General features: G+C 36.7%; 2 protein-coding genes across 2 annotated transcripts in view; one reads left to right on the top strand and one right to left on the bottom strand.

Annotated features, from left to right (window-relative positions):
- The first annotated feature begins 5,841 nt into the window (after nt 1-5,841).
- LOC116267853 (uncharacterized) overlaps nt 5,842-18,122 on the top strand; it is a 52,277-nt gene continuing 39,996 nt past the window's right edge. The window contains exons 1-3 of the mRNA XM_031649782.2: nt 5,842-6,150; nt 11,106-11,133; nt 12,052-12,152. Of these exons, the coding sequence (XP_031505642.1) occupies nt 6,025-6,150; nt 11,106-11,133; nt 12,052-12,152 (255 nt within the window). The 5' untranslated portion in view covers nt 5,842-6,024. The remainder of the gene's footprint in view (nt 6,151-11,105; nt 11,134-12,051; nt 12,153-18,122) is intronic.
- On the bottom strand, nt 6,175-11,087 carry LOC126409262 (uncharacterized). Its single transcript, XM_050075338.1, has 2 exons — nt 7,897-11,087; nt 6,175-7,810 (listed from the first exon to the last, which is right to left on the bottom strand). The coding sequence occupies exons 1-2, from the start codon at nt 9,897-9,899 to the stop codon at nt 7,636-7,638; spliced, it is 2,178 nt and encodes a 725-aa protein (XP_049931295.1). The 5' UTR covers nt 9,900-11,087; the 3' UTR covers nt 6,175-7,635.

Below are 18,122 nucleotides of genomic sequence, written 5' to 3'. Positions count from 1 at the left end.
AGTCGATGCCTCAGCCAGATGACTCCATAATCAGCAATAATGTGGATCGTGGAAAAGGGCACTCAAGGTTCAAGTGCACCCATTGTAAAAAATCAGGCCATACAAAGGATTGATGTTGGGATTTGGTGGGCAGGCCTTCACGCGACAAGGAGAGGCTGACTTCAAAACAACCTTCATCCAGTTCATAGGTCGTCATAGCTAATTTTGTGACTAAAGAGGAGCTCTCACGATTTTGTGAACAATTTTTCAAGGCAAATATTGCAACCACCAACTTGGCATCTACCCGTCTCATGATTGAACCATCATGCAGTGCCACATGTAACTTCTTAGCTCTTATTTATCATGTGCATTGGATATTGAATGGGTGATAGATTCTGGAGCATCTGACCATATGACTAGTCAAAATTTTAAATTTGAATTGTCTAAAACATGATCAACCGGTTTATACTGCGAAAGGGACTAGCAAGGTGAATTTTCTTAGTTATGGAGATGATTTTGATGTTCTTGTCATACCTAAAATTGCTGCTAATCTCGTCTTTGTTAGTAAACTAGCTAAGTCTCACATGTTTAGTCACTTTCTCTCCTAAGGATGCATTTTTTCAGGACTTGAAAACGAAGAATGTAATTGGTAGAGGAGTCAAGTGTGATGGTTTATACATTGTCAAGCAACTTACTACATCCTTCTATAGTCTCAAGCCATCAAATGTGGATTTTAATTTATGGCATTTGTGTCTTGGGCATGCTCCATATAAGATTTTAAAATTTATTATTCCTGAGTTGACTTGTGATGGTGCTTATTGTGATGCTTGTGAACTTGCTATAGCTATTTGTTTGCCTAAAACTTCAGATTCTAGAACCAGTGAATTGTTTGATTTGATTCATTCTTATGTATGGGGCCCATTGACCCTATGTTTGGTTTTAAATATTATGTCACTTTTATTGATGAGAAATCACATGTCAGTTAGTTGTATTTTTCAAAATATAAGCATGAAGTAGCTAGAGTTTTTAAAAACTTTTACAACATAATAGTCACTCAGTTTGGTAAAAAAATAAAAGCATTAGGTCAGATAATAGAGGAGAATGTATAAATGACATGTTGAAAGGTTTTTATGATGAAAAAGGGATAATGCCACAAATTGCGTGTGCCAGCACTCCCTAACAAAATGGAGTTTCTGAGCACAAAGATAGGCATCTCCTCAACGTAGCTTAGTCTATCATGTTCCATATGAATATTCCTCATGTGTTTTGGGCTGATGCAGTGTTTGTTGCATGTTATGCAGTGTATGTTTGCCAAGTTCTAGTATAGATGATCAGGTTCCCACGGAGATTTTGCAAAATAGAAAGGTCTCCGTCAACCATGTTAAAGTTTTTGGGTGCAAGTGTTATGCCCACATTCAAGATAATATGCAAAATAAGCTTGAGCACGGGCTGTCAAATGCATTTTCATGGGGTACTCTACTTCTAAGAAGGGTTACAAATGTTATGATCCTATCAATAAAAGACTTTACATATCTCGGGACATCAAATTTTTTGAAGAAGAACCTTATTTTGAGAAATCTATCACCAAGGACTTAAAGTGAAGCCATGAAAAGGATGACAAAATGGACATCATTCTTCCCATGCCGAGTTTCTCTCAGAAGTTTCAACTTCCACCTATTGAAAGTACGGATCTCAATGATATATCCAATGAGGCATCAAAATCAGAGTCATTGATAGAAAATGTTACTAATGAAGAAGCACTATCGCCAGACCAAAGTGATAGAGAGCTTAGGTGATTTACTTAGAGTTTCAAGACCCCTGTCTAGGCTGAAAGATTATTATTCCTATTGGTCCCTTTCAAAGGTTGCGGCTTACTCTATAGAAGACCAATTTGATTTCAACAAGTTAGGGGGAGGCTGTAAAGGGTTCATGCCTAGTGCCTATGCATGTAATGAACACAATTTTTTTGAGGAAGCCTTCAACAACACCAAATTGAAAAAGACTACAGACAAGGAGCTGGGAGCTCTAGAAAAAAATGAAACTTGGACTATGGTGACATTACCACCTGGGAGACTACCTTGGGGTGTCATTGGATATATAAAATAAAATACAATAGTAACAGGTCAATCGGAAGATATAAAGTGAGGCTTGTAGCAAAAGGATATACTCACAAAGAGATTTCCCTGAAACATTCGCTCCTATCGCCAAGATGAGTTCCATCCAAATTTTACCCTCGGTTGCAGCTAACAAAAATTGGTATGTATTATAGCTTGATGTTAAGAATGCTTTTCTTCATGGGGAGTTAGAAGAGGAAGTATATATGCATCCCTCCTGGATATGGTCTTGTTACTAGAAAAGTTCGCAAATGTCAAAATCCATTTATGGGTTGAAGCAATCTCCTCGGATGTGGTTCTCTAAGTTGAATAATGTTCTCATCAAAATGGGATTCAAGCATAGCACTACCAATTATACCATGTTTATATCTCATTTTAACCAAGTATTGTGATGTTGTTGGTCTATGTAGACAATATCATTATGACAGGTGATGATCAATAATTGATGCAAACTGCAAAAAGGACTTGCATACAATATTTGAAATTAAAGATCTTGGCAAGTTATGATATTTTATGGTAATTGAGGTAGCCCATTTAGATAAATGTATGTTCTTTTGTCAAAGAAAATATATGTTGGATCTTCTGAAAGATACATGAATATTGGGGTCTAAAGTTGTGGACACTCCACTAGAAGTGAATAGTAAACTACAAAAGGAAGATGGTGAGTTGGTCAAAGAAGTTGACAGATTTCAATGCATAGTAGGAAAACTTATTTACCTGACCCTCACTTGCCCAAATATTGCTTGTGCAGTCAGTGTAATCAGTCAGTTCAGTCAGTTCATGCATCAACCTAGATCAATACATTTGGAAGCAACTCACATGGTTTTTTATGATATTTGAAAGGATGTTTAGGAAAGGGTATCCTTATGAAATGAAATAACAATTTAGACATTGTTGGGTTCACATATGCTTATTGAGTTGGAGATCCAAATGATAGAAGATCGATACGGGGTTTTGCATGTTTGTTGAAGGTAATCTTGTCACATGGAAAAGTAAAAAACAATCGGCAGTGGCTCGATCAAGTGCAGAGGCCGAATACAGAGCTATGACATTAGGCACTTGTGATATGATTTTGATCAAATCTCTCCTAATAGATATGGGGATTATGATGAACCAACCTATGGTACTTAAATGCGACAACATGGCTGCTATATACATCAGTGCCAATTCAGTATTTCTTGAGAAAATTAAACACATTGAAGTTGATTGTCATTTCATTTGATAGAAGATTCAGAAAAAGGAGATTGTTACAACTCACGTTAGTAGCCAAGATCAACTTGCAGACGTGTTCACTAAACCTCTACTTCGTGACCTCCATATGAAGATGATTGAAAAGTTGGGGCAGACAACATCTGTGCACCAACTTGAGGGGGAGCATGCTAGACTTCCTACCATTGAGAAACGGTTATTGGCCTCCTTTCCTTTCACTTTTGCTGATGTTTTTTGTTTTTTTTTTTTTGAAACTTCTTATGAGTTTCCGATGAGTAGGAAGTGTTTCCTTGTGAGGTTGTATCTCTCTTTTTTCTCATTGAAAGAGAGTGCATCGATGTATCTTGTTTCTTGCTGGTGAAAGAAATAACAAGCAGTGTGAGGATTCTCATTGTGGATGTAGGCTCCAAAAGCCAAGCCACGTAAGTTCTTGGTGTCCTTGGGATTGTGTGCGTGAGTCTCTGTTTCATTGTGCTGTGTGCTACCGTAACATCTAACACCCGATTAACTACTTCAGTTTGCCCTTCAGACTGCGGGTGAAGGACCCAACTCATTCAACATTTTGTACCCTACAGTTCGAGATGCTTCTGCCAAAATGGGCTGATGGAAGATAAGACCCCTGTCTCTGACCACTATTATCGGAATCCCATAAAGCTTCCCAATGTGCATGTGGAAAGCTACAGCCACTGTTCGGACAATGTAAGGGTGGCTTAAGGGTATGAAATGACCGAATTTAGAGGCAATAAACCATGACAAAAGTGACATTCTTTCCGTTTGATGTCAGCAGACCCTCCACAAAGTCTAGTAAGATATCCTCCCATATTTGTTGAGGTACGGGAAGTGATTGCAAAAGACAAGTCCATTTTATGGCTTCATATTTATTCTTGTAACATGCCCGACAATGCTGAACATGCTGGTCTATGCTTCATCGCATTCCCTTCCAATAGGAGGACTAAATATGCTTGTAGGTTTGGTCCACCCCACTATGGCATCCTTCAAGCAAACATTGGAAGTGACACAATAGGTTGGGAATCAAGGGAAAATCTGAAGTGAGATAGATTCTGCCTTTGTGATAAGAGTAGGGATCCTCTCAACTTCAGTTTGGGTTTTCACTGGCCTGCTGCCTTAGTCTTTGTAACTCAGTGGAACAGCCGTACTCTTCAATAAGCTCTGATCAAAACATGCAATAATGCTTTCATAGGGAGCAACATCTGTTGTCCTCTGCCAGTTCTTCATGTCTAGAGAGGGCGTCTATTGCTAAGTTTTTGGCTCCTCTTTTATACTTATGAAAAAATTATATCCCATCAACTTTGCAATCCATTTCTACTATTCGTGGGTAGAGATTTTTTTTATGTACTAGGTACTAAAGACTTCTATGATCAGAAAGGACTACAAATTGCCTTTTCAAAATATACTGTCTATTTCTGCACAGCTAGCACTAATGTTCTTAGTTCTTGTTCGTAGGCTGATGACAAACCGAATTGGGGAGACATCATATTGCTGAAATAAGAAAGCGCGTGACCTTCCTGCATTAGGACTTCCCCCACACTTGTGTTACATGCATCTGTTTTTATTGCGAATTCTTTTGAAAAATCAGCTAGATTCATTACTGGAGCAGAGGTGACTGCTAGCTTTATCAAGTGCTTGTTCTTCCTCCGTTTCCCATTGGAACCCACTTTGCTTCTTCAACAGGTTGGTGAGTGGTGCTACCAGTTTGCCCATTACGACATATTAATCTTCCACTGCCAGAATTTTCTCCCCATCCAAGGACTTCCCTTGAGAAATGACGTGGCCTAGGTAGGTGTGAACACCCCAAATGTTTATTTCTGCTAAATGACTATTTTATCCCTTGCTATGTCAATTGTTGGGAATTTCAAACAAAATAGAAGTTTCATTGCCGGTATTTCAAAGATCCTCAATTGATTCCAAAATCACTGTTAATATACTTTCGAAACCAATTTACAAATAGTTTGGAATAAATTCGGATCAATTCCAAATAATTTCTAGTCAAAATTTAAGAATTTCTTAAAAAGGTTTTCATGATTTTCAACTAATTTAAAACCAAATTCAAGGGATTTTCAATTAGTTTTAAGGTCTTGAATGGGGTAAAATAAAGAAATTTACGAGCAGAATTTAAAGGTGCTTTTTCAAATAAACTAAGAGGGTTTTCTTAAAAAAATTCCACTTTACCCCTCTGATTTTTTCATTTTTAATCTCTTTCTTTCTCTTCAATTTTTCTTTTTCTTATTTCTCTCCCTTACCGTTATTTTTCTCCACTTCCACTCTATTTTCCCTTCTCTTTTCCCGAGGAAATTTTTCAAAATTTGATTTTTTTTCCTACCACTGCAGTACATTTCACGCTATCAAACGGGCCGTAAGAAGTTTACAAACCGGAAATATTAAATGGTAAATCGGGTTCAGGTCAATACGCAGTTTTATGACCGAGTCTGAAATCGGACAGTGAGTCAACGTATCAGATCCAGTTAGTAGCAGATCCGAACGAGGTCCGAATTGTTGGCGTTCGTGTCGACCCTTCTTTTCCTCCCGCTGCCACTGCCCTACGTTTCCGTCTCCTCAAGGCGGTAGGGTTTTTGCAGGGTTTTTTCTTTTTTTCTTTCCTGACGTCATTCCCGTCATCGTCCCTTTGAATCTCTATCCGGTAACCCTACCGTTAGTTCACTTGTTAGCTTTTCACGCCGCTGTTTATTTGGAGGAGAGGAAGATGGGCATATTCGAGCCTTTCCGAGCCATTGGCTATATCACGGCCGGAGTCCCCTTCTCTGTGCAGAGACTGGGGACGGAGACCTTTGTCACCGTCAGTATCGGGAAGGCATGGCAGACTTATAACGTGAGTGTTTCCTTTTGCCCTCTTCGATTATTTTTCGTCTCTGGAATTGTTGCTTAATTCATAAAGGTTTTGGAAATCATGTACTTGTGGCGTAGTTCCGCGTTCGTATTTAATTTGAGTTTTGTTTGTTTTCCTCTCGGATTGCATCACTAGAGGGTCACCGCATGCCAGGAAAAGATGACTAGTATCAAAATGGGTTCCGGCTCATTGACGGTAGTGCTAGTGGTTCCGGCTATCAATCATATGTGAAGGATCATCTGTAACCACGGCAATTTAGTGTCATTACTCATCATCATCTTCATAGCCGTGTCAGATTTTCAGGATAATGCTAACTTGTATAAGTTTCTGGACTTCTTTATGTCGCGAGAATTTTGGCCGGTAGAACCAAATGTTTTCATGTTAATGTGCACTTGCCTAAATGTATTATCCATGTACGTGAGATATTACAACCCGCACACCTCAAGGTACATGCAACTCTACGTGTTGAACTCTACGTTTGAGTGTTAAACGTGGTCCTGATACCCATTATAATTACTCACTGTAATACTAATCCGTCTGCCGCATATGGTGGGTCCGAACTTGCTTCGGAGGCAGCTCTAGATCTAATACTAAAGAAAGTGATTGCTCATGGCAACCAATAGACTGGGGGGCAAGTATGTAAGCCCCTTAAGGTTTCTGTATGGTTTAGGACTATTCACAAGTCCGTCCACATATATTAGGCATTACAGACAATATGGGTTTGATGGAGTCCAGAAATGCATACGAGGCAGAAGGGAGGTGCCTATTCCTCATTGGAAGTCACTAAACTTCTAAAGGTTGTTCAAGGGGGGACATATTCGGTGACCATTGACAATTAAGCATGTAAACTGCTTCAGTCTAAAAGGTTGACTATAATTGTCAGCCAGATATTTGACCTCACCTTGAGTAGCACCAACACCCATACTCAAGTGGCATTTAGTCTGCGTGAGTTTACCGGCCTATTATAAGCATCTTGTTACTTGCAGCTGTTTAGAAGATAGCCCATGTGCTGAATAATCCTCATTTCACCTTTTTTGGTTTTGCAATTCTTTTCAGCAGTTTTAGGATTGCATGGTAACATCTGCTTGTGGAAGCTTGAGATAGCCCTTGCATAACAAACCTCCTTCTTCTCTGTGGTTTGTTTAGCAGATCAGTAGATGGCAGCAAGACTGGAAATAGGGATGATATAGGCTTTGTGGCATGCTATGTCACACGGATACGGGTACGGGTATCCTATGGATACGGGTACGGGTACGGGGACACGACATTTTCAAAATTTTAGGATACGCGGATACGGCGAATATTATATTCAAAAAAATTAAAAATGATAATAAAGAAAGTCTCAAACACAACATTGTTCATCACCAATCTCAAAAGTGATAACTGCTAAGACATAAGCAAGAAAGTCTCAAAGAAAGTTACAAAGCATTGTTCATCAATCATCACAAAACATTGTTCATCATCATTCTAGTCATCATCAATGCCCAAATCATCGTTCTCCCCAATCTCCTCTTCTTCCACAATAGAAGATGTTGAGGGAATACAAGGTTCTTCGAATCTTGAATTAACAACTTCAAGTTCATTCTCTTGTTCTAAGTTAAAGTCCTCAACATTCACGTCCCAATATTTAGTTTCTCCTTCCCTACAAGACAAAAAAATTGTAATTATTATGATGTTAGCGAATAAGAAGAGAAACATCTAAATCAATAAATCATATACTTAATTTACCTATATTCTTCTTTGTTCCGTGATAGAAGCCGAAGGTTAGAATGCACATAAACCAGATTTTCTGCACGTTTGCTTGTGAGATTATTTCGTTTTATAGTGTGGATTTGTGAATATGTACTCCAATTTCTCTCACAGCATGAAGATGTAGCAGGTTGAACTAGCAATCTGAAAGCAAGGTATTGAAGAGTAGGATAAGCAGTTCCATGTTTAATCCACCAAGATAAAGATGGATAATTATCTTTGTCTACAGTTGCACCTACATCTTCTCCAATTCCAGTAGAAAACCTTTCAAACTCATCATTAGCTCGGCGATTTTGATGTACATCAATGAAAATCCTATTAATACATGCTACTCTGTTTGTTGATAATTCTAGATCCAGATGTGGTGGGGTTCTTCCAACACCCCCTGTAAGCCACTTTTTTCCATAATATTTAGGATTTAATGTATGTGCCATGCATTGAAGAGGATTGCTACTTTTATCCCATCTTGCAATCAATATTCTATGCACATGATCAAAAAATGCTGAATCTTCAAGTGCAATACTTTTTTTTTCATGCTTAAAAATAACCTCTTGGATTTTTTCAATCATAGTGTCCCACATCTCATACACACAGTGCAACGTTGAATTATCACAATCAAGAACTCTCAACATCTCCCAGATCGGTTCTGTGAATGCAAGAAAATAAAAGATTTGATCCCACCACTTGTCTTCAAGAATCATTCCTTTGATTGCTTGAGCTTTGTCATCATCATCAGCACGGTAGAAACTCCAATCATCATCAGTCACCATACTGATCAATGCACTTTTCACCCTTTTTATCCTTTTGACCATAACAATTAGAGATGCAAAACGTGTCTCTGCAACTCTTAATAATTTTAGATCAGAATGCTTGTTATAAATGGAAAGTGCATGTTGATGATTTACTATGAAATTTCTGATGTTCCTCACATCCTTTTCCAAGTCTTCAATCCACGAACATAATTCATAAGCATGAGGATCTTGCTCTTTACTTGGTGGATTGCATATACTCTTTAGAGCCAAATTTAAGCTATGAACTGCACAAGAAGTCCAAAAGATATGAGGGTACTCCTTTTCTATCGCAATACCAGCTGCTCTACATACAGGTGCATTGTCTGTAATTAGCTGAACAACGTTTTCTTTCCCCACTTCTTCAATTATTTCCATAAACAATCCTTTCAGATACTCAGCACTTTTGTATTCACCAGATGCATCTATTGCTTTCAAGAAAATTGGTCCATTTGCTGAAGTTGCAATGAAATTAATAAGAGGGCGTCGTTGCAAATCTGTCCAGCCATCAGAAACAATAGAAACTCCGTGTTGATCCCAAGTGAACTTTTGAGACTCTAACAATTTGTTCACTCGAGTCATCTGTTGTTCTAGTAGTACAGTGCGAAGCCTTTCAGAACTAGGGGGAACATACCCAGTCAAGTTAGAATTTGCAATAGATGTAACTAAGTCTCTCCAATATGGACTTCTAGCTACATTAAATGGTATGCAATTAGCATAGAAAAATGTCGCCACTTTTAGATCTAATTCTCGCCGTCCTTGTAAACTAAATGAATCCTTAATTGATTTCTGATGAACATCAACAACTTTTCTTTTTTTGGTAGGATTCTGAATATCATCATGTAAAATTGAAGCAATGTCAATGAAACCAGATCCAGATGATGTGCTTTTCTTATTCTCAAAGGCTTTTTGTTCTTTCTTCAACTGAGCCAAAGTCTCGTTAGTGATTTTCTTACATGGTTGAATTCCTTTTTGACTGATTTTTAATAGATGTGCTTTCACTCTTGTATATGATCCATTAAACTGTCCCTCACAAAAATTACACCTAAAAAAAGCATTTCCACCGCCTCCAGGAGGTTTCCCCATTAGATTCACGTATGACCATAATGGTGGCTGAGGTGTAGCTGATCCAGAACCACAACTTGTAGGTTGAGAGTCTTGAGACTGAGACACTGTTTTTCCTTTGCTCGCCATACTAGATTAAACATAATAAAAAAATGGAAAAAACGTATAATGAACATAAAATTTATGAAATAAAACAATACAACAAACTGACAAAGTATAAACATGCACTGCAGTCACAAAACTTCAAAGATTCAGAAGCAGAACGAAGGCTGAATAGTGAACAGGAACATTCAAGAATGGTAAATGATAGTACTGCCAGATTGAATAGTGAACAGGAACAGAAGCAGTTCGTTAAAGCCTAAAACTAAAAGAAACATGAACAATAGCGAAGGCTGAAGTGAATAGTGAACAGTGAACAGTGAACAGGAACATTCACGAATGGTATATTATATGTTAATGCCATCTAGATATCACGTATTCATCATTGTCTAGCATCATGAACAACAGCGAAGGCAAAATCCCCAAATCGGTTATACACCCAAAACGGCAAAATCCCCAAATCCCAAAATCAAACAAAAAAAAGAAAACATCGCACATAGCATTGAAGAATATGATTCTAAACCGTCCAATCTTCAAACCAAAACATTCCCAAATCAGATTTTAATACCCAATGTAAAAAATCCCCAAATAAAAGTTGAAACCCTAACTTCTATTATCGAAAATAATCGACAAAACACTTACCTGTCTGTCGCTGGCTGCCGCCGGACGCCACCGGAAGTCGCCGTCGATCGCCGGAGGTCGCCGTCGCCCGCCATTGCCTTACTGTGCTGCCAGCCTGCTGCGGAAGCCATCGAGGGTAAACGAAGGTCGAGCGTCGATCGCCGGAGGTCAGTGCGTAAAACAAAACGCGGGTTAAAAAATCGGTTATACAAGTGGTTTGGATCGGGTCTGACCCAGACCCGATCCAAAACGTATCCAGCCGTATCGCCGTGTCGGGATCCCCGTGTCCGCGTGTCGACACCGGTACTCGACCCAGTCTGCCGTATCCGTGTGACGTAGGTGGCATGTTTAGGATGGCAGAATCAAGAGGACATTTAATATTCCTTACTTTAACATTCATAATAATAATTCTCTTTCAATGACTGGCATGATGATATCATGAATTGAATGTGATAGGACTTGTGCAAGATTTACTTTGTTTTGATGTATTATTGATGTCTTGTCACCTTCATGTGAATAATTAATAGTATGCTTTTTCCTCCAAACGTGTCTATTTTGTGTATGGTCTATCATAATTGTTGTATCTAACTTGTTCTGTTTTGGGTGATTTTGTAGTGTTCAAAGCTTACGCTTGTGTTTGTTGGTAAGTCATATCAACAAGGTTTTGTCTTTTGTTGTTTCTTGGTCTTCCTCCTATTTTGGGATTTGATACTCATGTATTTTCAGCTCTTATGTTCATCTCATTATATAGCATTTCCTTTAGTTTCATATTTGATATAGTCTCATGCATCATTGCACATAATTTACTTGTTTTTCACATTTTTATCCTTTTTTTTTCCTGTCTCTTTCTTTTTTCCCTCACAGCTTGATCATGTACATGTTTTTTCATCTTCCACAGCCACCACTATGGTGAATTGTTATTCATCCAGCCATGAGTGGCAGGTTTTGCTGCTCTGGCTGTTTTTGGATCACCTTGTGGTTAGGAATGGCAAGAGAAAATTGGAATGGGACATTTGTTTTTCTGTTTTCAATTTTTTCATTATCTGACCACTTGGCCCAAAATAAGTTGGCTGTGGTCACCTGACATAGGTGATCTCAATCACCCGATTTTCTGGCTGCTAGAAGTTTGAAAAAAAAGCGATGTAAACTTTTTCCTTTTTATTTTTCCCATTCACCTCGTCGAAAAAGTCTTCCAGGGTCTTTGAGCATCGGTCCTGGCTGCAGGGTTAGGTGCATACACACTTAACAATGCTAATGCCAAAAATAAAATCTGGTTTTGAGGAGGTTTTGCATCCTGATGTCATCCAAAGACATTCTTTAGTGTTATGGATTCCACATATTCAGGCTTACACATGCATATCCGTGTTTGCATTTATAATGAAACTGAGTTAAACGTTTCAATTTGATTGTAGTTTCTATGTAGTAGAAGATATCTAAATAGCAGAAATGTAACATTAGCATAAAATCTCCTTTTACTGGAAAGTTCCCGCAGCTATATCATAATATTTTTTGTCATTTACTGGGAATTTGATCTGTTTCTTTTCTATGACTGCAATTTAAGGGCCACAAATGCCAAAAAGAATTCGAGCACTTGCAACATATCGTGATTTTACATTTGCTGCAGTTGGAAATGTCGTTGCAGTTTTTAAACGGGCTCATCAGGTTTGTTGATGAATGGAGTACTTGTGTTTCAATTATTTATGTTTAAAGCTATGCAACTTCTGTGTACAAACTCACCACCATTTGATTTTTTGAGAATTCTAAAATTCTAAACCTTGTTTTTTCCTTTAAATTTTGGCTTGTTAAAGGTGATTTATGAATGGTGGGAATCTGTTTTGTTCTGAACATGTTCTTCATGGACTTGCTCCTCATTCTTCTTGGTGGTTCAAGTATATTTAGACCATGTTCTTGGATTCTTTGCATGATTAAAAAAAGCTATTGGAAATGCTTACAGGGGTTAATAGGATTATTCTACTGTCCTGAAAAGAAAAATCCGTGCATGACCATCTGAAACAAATGAGGAATGATTCACTTGTCCTCGATTTATTCTAGCTTCTACACATACACACACATAAATGCATGCATGCACACAAGCATACACATGCCCACACATTTTGTCTTAATGTTTTTTATTTTTTCCTGTGTTTTACCAATAGGTGGACAGAATCTGGTTTTAAAATTGAAAAGAAATTAAAAGCATGTCAAAATTACAGAATCAAAAGTATGTAGAAAAGACTGAGACAGAATAAACTTCCTTTTTAATTCTCACCATCTACATCATTGACATATTTACAATTCTAGGATGAGTCCCTATAACTAATTTTGGTGTCAAAACTTCTTTTGTTCTGAAAAAAACTAAAACGGAGAACAATAGTGTGATTCAATTGAAGCTCAAAAATATAAATCTTGAATAATCAAATCCATTTTGCTGAGGAAATAACAACGGGAAGTTGCTTACAATGGTTAAGTGACAAAAAGATGGAGATCTCCTGTAAGCGAAATCAATGTCACAGATACTTTTGGACACTTATTGATTTCAAAACTATTGTTAAAATGAAATAGTGCATAATATCTCAAATCCTCAATAATGTTGAAAAATGTTTTGATACTTTCACAAGATTTTTCAAAGCCATTTAAAATATATTGAACATTTTTTGGTTTCCTTTTATATTTTAGAAAAATTAGTAGATGTCTCATAAATTCATAATACATATATATATATATATAATTTTTAGTTCTCGGATTTTCCCAAGAAAGATGAACTTTTCAATTAATAGTCAAGAAAAAGCCTTTCCATGGAAACCTGAGAACATATTGGTGAGAATTTAGTCAAACATTAGTCAGAAGCGAGGATGTATTTATTAACCATTAGTTGCCATAAATGACGATGTATGTAGAAACCTTGACAGAAGCAGCTCAACAGCTCCAATTCTTCTCTCTCTCTCTTTTATGGTGAAGACCGTCTTACTTTAACAGTGGCGTTTGTAGTGGATCCATTGGAGTAGAGGTGAATTCTGTTTTGGGTGATTTCATTAATCATATACAAATTATATTTAGGTCAATTACACAATTGTTTGTGAATACGGGACTCAATGACTCTGAATGAATTAAGACCAAACCAGACTTCTAAATGCATTATGATATCATGTTATTTCTGATGCGACAAAAGAAATTTGTAGTCTAGAAAATTTGTTCAATTCAATTTAGGTTTGAAGAATGATATGATTAGCATGGTATGAAGATGTTATTTTATTTTTCAGTATCTAAAACACACTATTCAGTTCTGAATATGTGATAATGCACAAAAGTATCTATGTCGGCAATGGATAAACTGCTTGACTAGCATTTACCAATGTCACTAACATTTCAAATAGCATACAAATTGTGTATCAGCAGGTCAGTTGGGTCATGGGTATTGGGTGGTGCTTGGGACAACAAATGTCCTTAAAACTTCTTTCAATCTTCTTTATTTTCTTGATTGCTTATATATGTATGAAGCACTATGAACTCCCTTTTCTTTTTCAAGGTTTATAATTATTTGCCTTATGATCTATGGATATATGTTTCTATTTCTATCTGTGCATATTTATATGGACTGTGGAAAGGGAGGGATTCTTCATAAGAGAGGGTTGTAAGAACAATTACAGTTTTGCATTTTCTTTCGTTCTTTTCCAGCTTTATTTCAAGTGTTGATGTAGTATACAATCTTTTGAGGGAGTATGCTTTGGGGTCATCCAATCACAACAGCGAGTCTACATTTGAAAAACATGAAAACATGAAAGGTTCACTAGACTTTACATTTTAAAGTCTCAAGAAATCTTTTCATTTCTGTTGTGAAGAGAAATGATCCAAGCATTTTGTAGTGCAAGTATTATGATGTGGGGACAAAGTATTGGAGCACTGAAAAAGTAACCACATCTACCTTGTTCTTGTATGTGAAATCGTGTAACAATGTGCATGTGTGACCATATACTTTTAATTAGAATTTTTGGCATACCGAGTTTATCTACATTGTCTTCTATTGCTTTTTTCACACGACTAATTTTTTTTTTTCTCACTGTGATGCCATTCTAGCAGTGTTACAGTGTCATCATTAGTTGAAAGGCCAAATGCATGCTTTTATGTATTGGTTTATTTTTGCATTTAAGCGTTTGTGTGACTATACACTACTAATTGGAATTGTGTATCATACAAGCTATATCACATGAGTACGGGTGCGGGTACCGGTGCAGGTATGGGTACAGACCATTTTCAAAGTATATATATATACATATATATGTATATATATACATATATATATGTATATATACATATATATATGTATATACATATATATATGTATATATATATATATATATATATATATATATATATATATATGGGTGTATAAAAATTACAAGCAGAATAACATATTCATAAATCATGATCCAAAATTTATAGATACTATCATACTACTAAAGAAAGTATGGAAGTAATTAACATACAAAAGATATCAGCTTTCTTGATTCTCCTCAGTTGCATCATCAAGATTAAAAGGAACAAGTTTTTTAAGGTCCATATTAAGAGCATGCAAATCTCGTTCTCCTTCAAGTTCCAGGTCAATGTCATCTGGATTAACATCCCAATACTTGGATGATCCTGAACTGCAAGTTGCAACAAAATCAAAATATGATTTAAGTTAATATTAACTTTAAACAACCAACATAATATACATATGTATGCATATCAAAGATAAAAAAAGAAAGAAATACCTGTAATCATTTGAAGTACGTGAAAGTAAGTGTAAGTTGGAGTGGACATAAACTAAATCTTCTACTCGCTTACTAGTTTGCTTATTTTACTTGATGTTGTGAATTTGAGAATAAGTGCTCCCATTTCTTTCACAACATGAAGAGGTTGCAGGTTGAGATAATAACTTCAACGCAAGTTGTTGGAGATATGGTGTCGATGCTCCAAAACATAACCACCAATTAACAGGATCTTCTTCATCTCTTCCCATTGCAGCTTGTATTGAATCACTTCTTCCACCAGAGAAGCTCGCAACATCATTATTTATTATCTTCAACTGATGAGCATCAAAAAAGAATCTTCCCAAACATATCTCCCTATTGTTTGATATTTCTGGATCTCGATTAGGAGGAACACGACTAAGGGTGGGCATCGGGCCGGGCTGGCCCCGGCCCGACCCATTTAAAATTAAAAAATATTTTTTTAATTATAAAATATTTTTTTTACATATAAAATATATTTAATAATAATAAATATATATTATTAAAACAAAAAAAATTTAAAAAAATTTAATTTTTTAATCTAAACGGGCTTAATGGGCTGGGCCGGCCTATCGGGCCCGGGCCAGGTTTTTCCCGGCCCAGGCCCTGCCTGGCCCGACCCGACCCGGCGATGGCCCAGCCCGACGCTCAGGCTTAAACACGACCAGTACCTCCTGCCAACCATGTTTGTCCATAATATTTTGGATTTAAGGAGTGTGCCATACAATGCAAAGGGTTATTGCTTCTATTTCATCTTACTAAACTTTTATGCACATGATCGAAAAATTCAGAATCATCAAGTGCAACATTCTTCTTCTCATGTCTAAAAATGATGTTTTGAATTTTTTCAATCATGTTGTCCCACGTATCATAAACTCTGTGAAGCATGAGCCCTTCTTTATCAACTTCTCTCAGCATTTGCCGAATAGGCTCTGTAAATTGCAGAAAATATGTAATCTTATCCCACTATTCATCATCTAAAATACATTTTTTAATATCTTGAGCCTTCACAATGTCATCACTCCGATAAAACTCCCAATCATTGTTAGTCACCATAAGTGTTAATGCATATTTCATCTGCTTTATTCTTTTCATCATTACAATAATGGATGCAAAATTAGTCTCTACTACCTTCAACAATTTCAAATCAGAATGCCTATTAAATATAGCTAAAGCATTGTTGTGGTTTACAACAAAATTTTTGATGTTTCTAGCATCATGGTCAAGCTCCTCAATCCATGAATACAATTTAACAGTGTTTGTATCATCTTTTGATGGGTTGCAAATACTTTTAAGTGCTAGATTTATACAGTGTGCCACACAAGGAGTCCAAAATATGTGACTATACTTGGGATCACTTGCCAGATTCATCCCTGCTCATTGGCAAACTGCAACATCATCAGTAATAATTTGCACAACATTATCTTCACCCACTTCTTTGATAACTTCTATAAATAGCCCTTTTAAATACCATCAACACATTTCAAGAAGATTGGTCCATTAAACAAATAAACAATAAAATTTATCAGTGGCCGTTTTTGTATATCAGTCCACCCATCAGAAACAATGGATACTCCATATTGTGTTCCATGAAAATTTCTTCTTCTCTAATAATTTTTCGATGTTTGCCTTCTCTTCTGCAAGAATTACTGTTCTCAACTTCTCTGATCTTGGGGGTACATAATCAACCAAATTGCAATCAGCCAAACCTGTAACAACATCTTTCCAATAAGGACTCCTGGCTACATTAAAAGGAAGTGAACTTGCAAAAAAGAATCTTCCGATCCTTCTATCCATCTCTGCCTTTCCCGTGTTTTTGAATGCTTGTGCTAATGTTTTGGTAGCTCCAATTGCCATGTTTATTTTTCTTTTCTTTGAAGCATCTTCACCTTCTTCAATAGCATAAAGAGGAACAGATAGTTCACTTGACTTGGCTGAAGATTTCTTTGTCTCAATTGCATCTTGTTCTTTTTTGAATACCTCCATCAATTCTTTGCTAACTTTTTCGCATGGTCTAATTTCATGGCTTTTGATATGCAATAAATGTGCCTTGCAACGTGTATAAGAGTCAGTAAACGTATTATGACAAAAATTGCAAGAAAAAATTATATTCCCACTGCCACCTGGTGCTTTTCCTAGTTTTTTCACATAGCGTCAAAGAGGCCGAGATGGATTATCCATTTCTAATGCAACAGTATTAACACTACTATTGCTGCTTGCCATCACTTCCACTTGTAGGCATTGTTTCTTTTCCTTTATCAGCCATTACAACTTATATCTGAAAAGCAAAAAACTATAACTGATAAGGCGATAATCGAAAAGCCCGACTGTTAAAAATACAACTGAATCAACATCATAAGAACCACAAAGACAAGAGTGCAAAAGAACATCATAGTAGAAGAAAAGTATAGAGACACGGACGAAATTGTAGGGTGACAATTGCATATCATAAGAATCACAAATTTATTAAAAATAAAATCATTGGGGTGATTTGGATTGAACAAAACAACTAGAATCACCCTTTTCTCTGGCTTATTTTGTTCCAACTATACAGAGCAAATAACAATAACACCAAACTCGAAAAAGAAAATAAAACAAAGGAAAACGAAAAGATAAGATAAAACTGAAAAGCAGCTGGATCAAAACACTAAAAGGAATCCAAGGTATCGTCTGAACCACAAATTAAACCAAAATGTATCCTAAAAGGGAACGCGCGAGAGAGAGAGAGAGAGAGAGAATAGTTACTTGCAGACTCATCAATATCAAAGAAAAACCAAAAACAAAAAATGAAGAATCGAGGAGAAAAATCATCACAGTAACAAAGACAATTGCCAACACATGCAATAATATCTCATGACAAAGC

The sequence above is a fragment of the Nymphaea colorata genome, unplaced genomic scaffold, assembly GCF_008831285.2.
Source record: "Nymphaea colorata isolate Beijing-Zhang1983 unplaced genomic scaffold, ASM883128v2 scaffold0001, whole genome shotgun sequence".
In the NCBI taxonomy this organism is placed as follows: domain Eukaryota; kingdom Viridiplantae; phylum Streptophyta; class Magnoliopsida; order Nymphaeales; family Nymphaeaceae; genus Nymphaea; species Nymphaea colorata.
The sequence above is the reverse complement of the archived record's forward strand: the minus strand, read 5'-3'. Positions and strand labels throughout refer to the sequence as shown.

What these genes read in the sequence shown, in the direction of transcription:
- LOC126409262 (XM_050075338.1), bottom strand. Translation starts at nt 9,899, where the DNA reads ATGGCGAGCAAAGGAAAAACAGTGTCTCAGTCTCAAGACTCTCAACCT. An exon ending in CGGAACAAAGAAGAATATAG is followed by an intron (nt 7,811 to 7,896) that starts GTAAATTAAGTA and finishes TTTGTCTTGTAG; the next exon opens with GGAAGGAGAAACTAAATATT.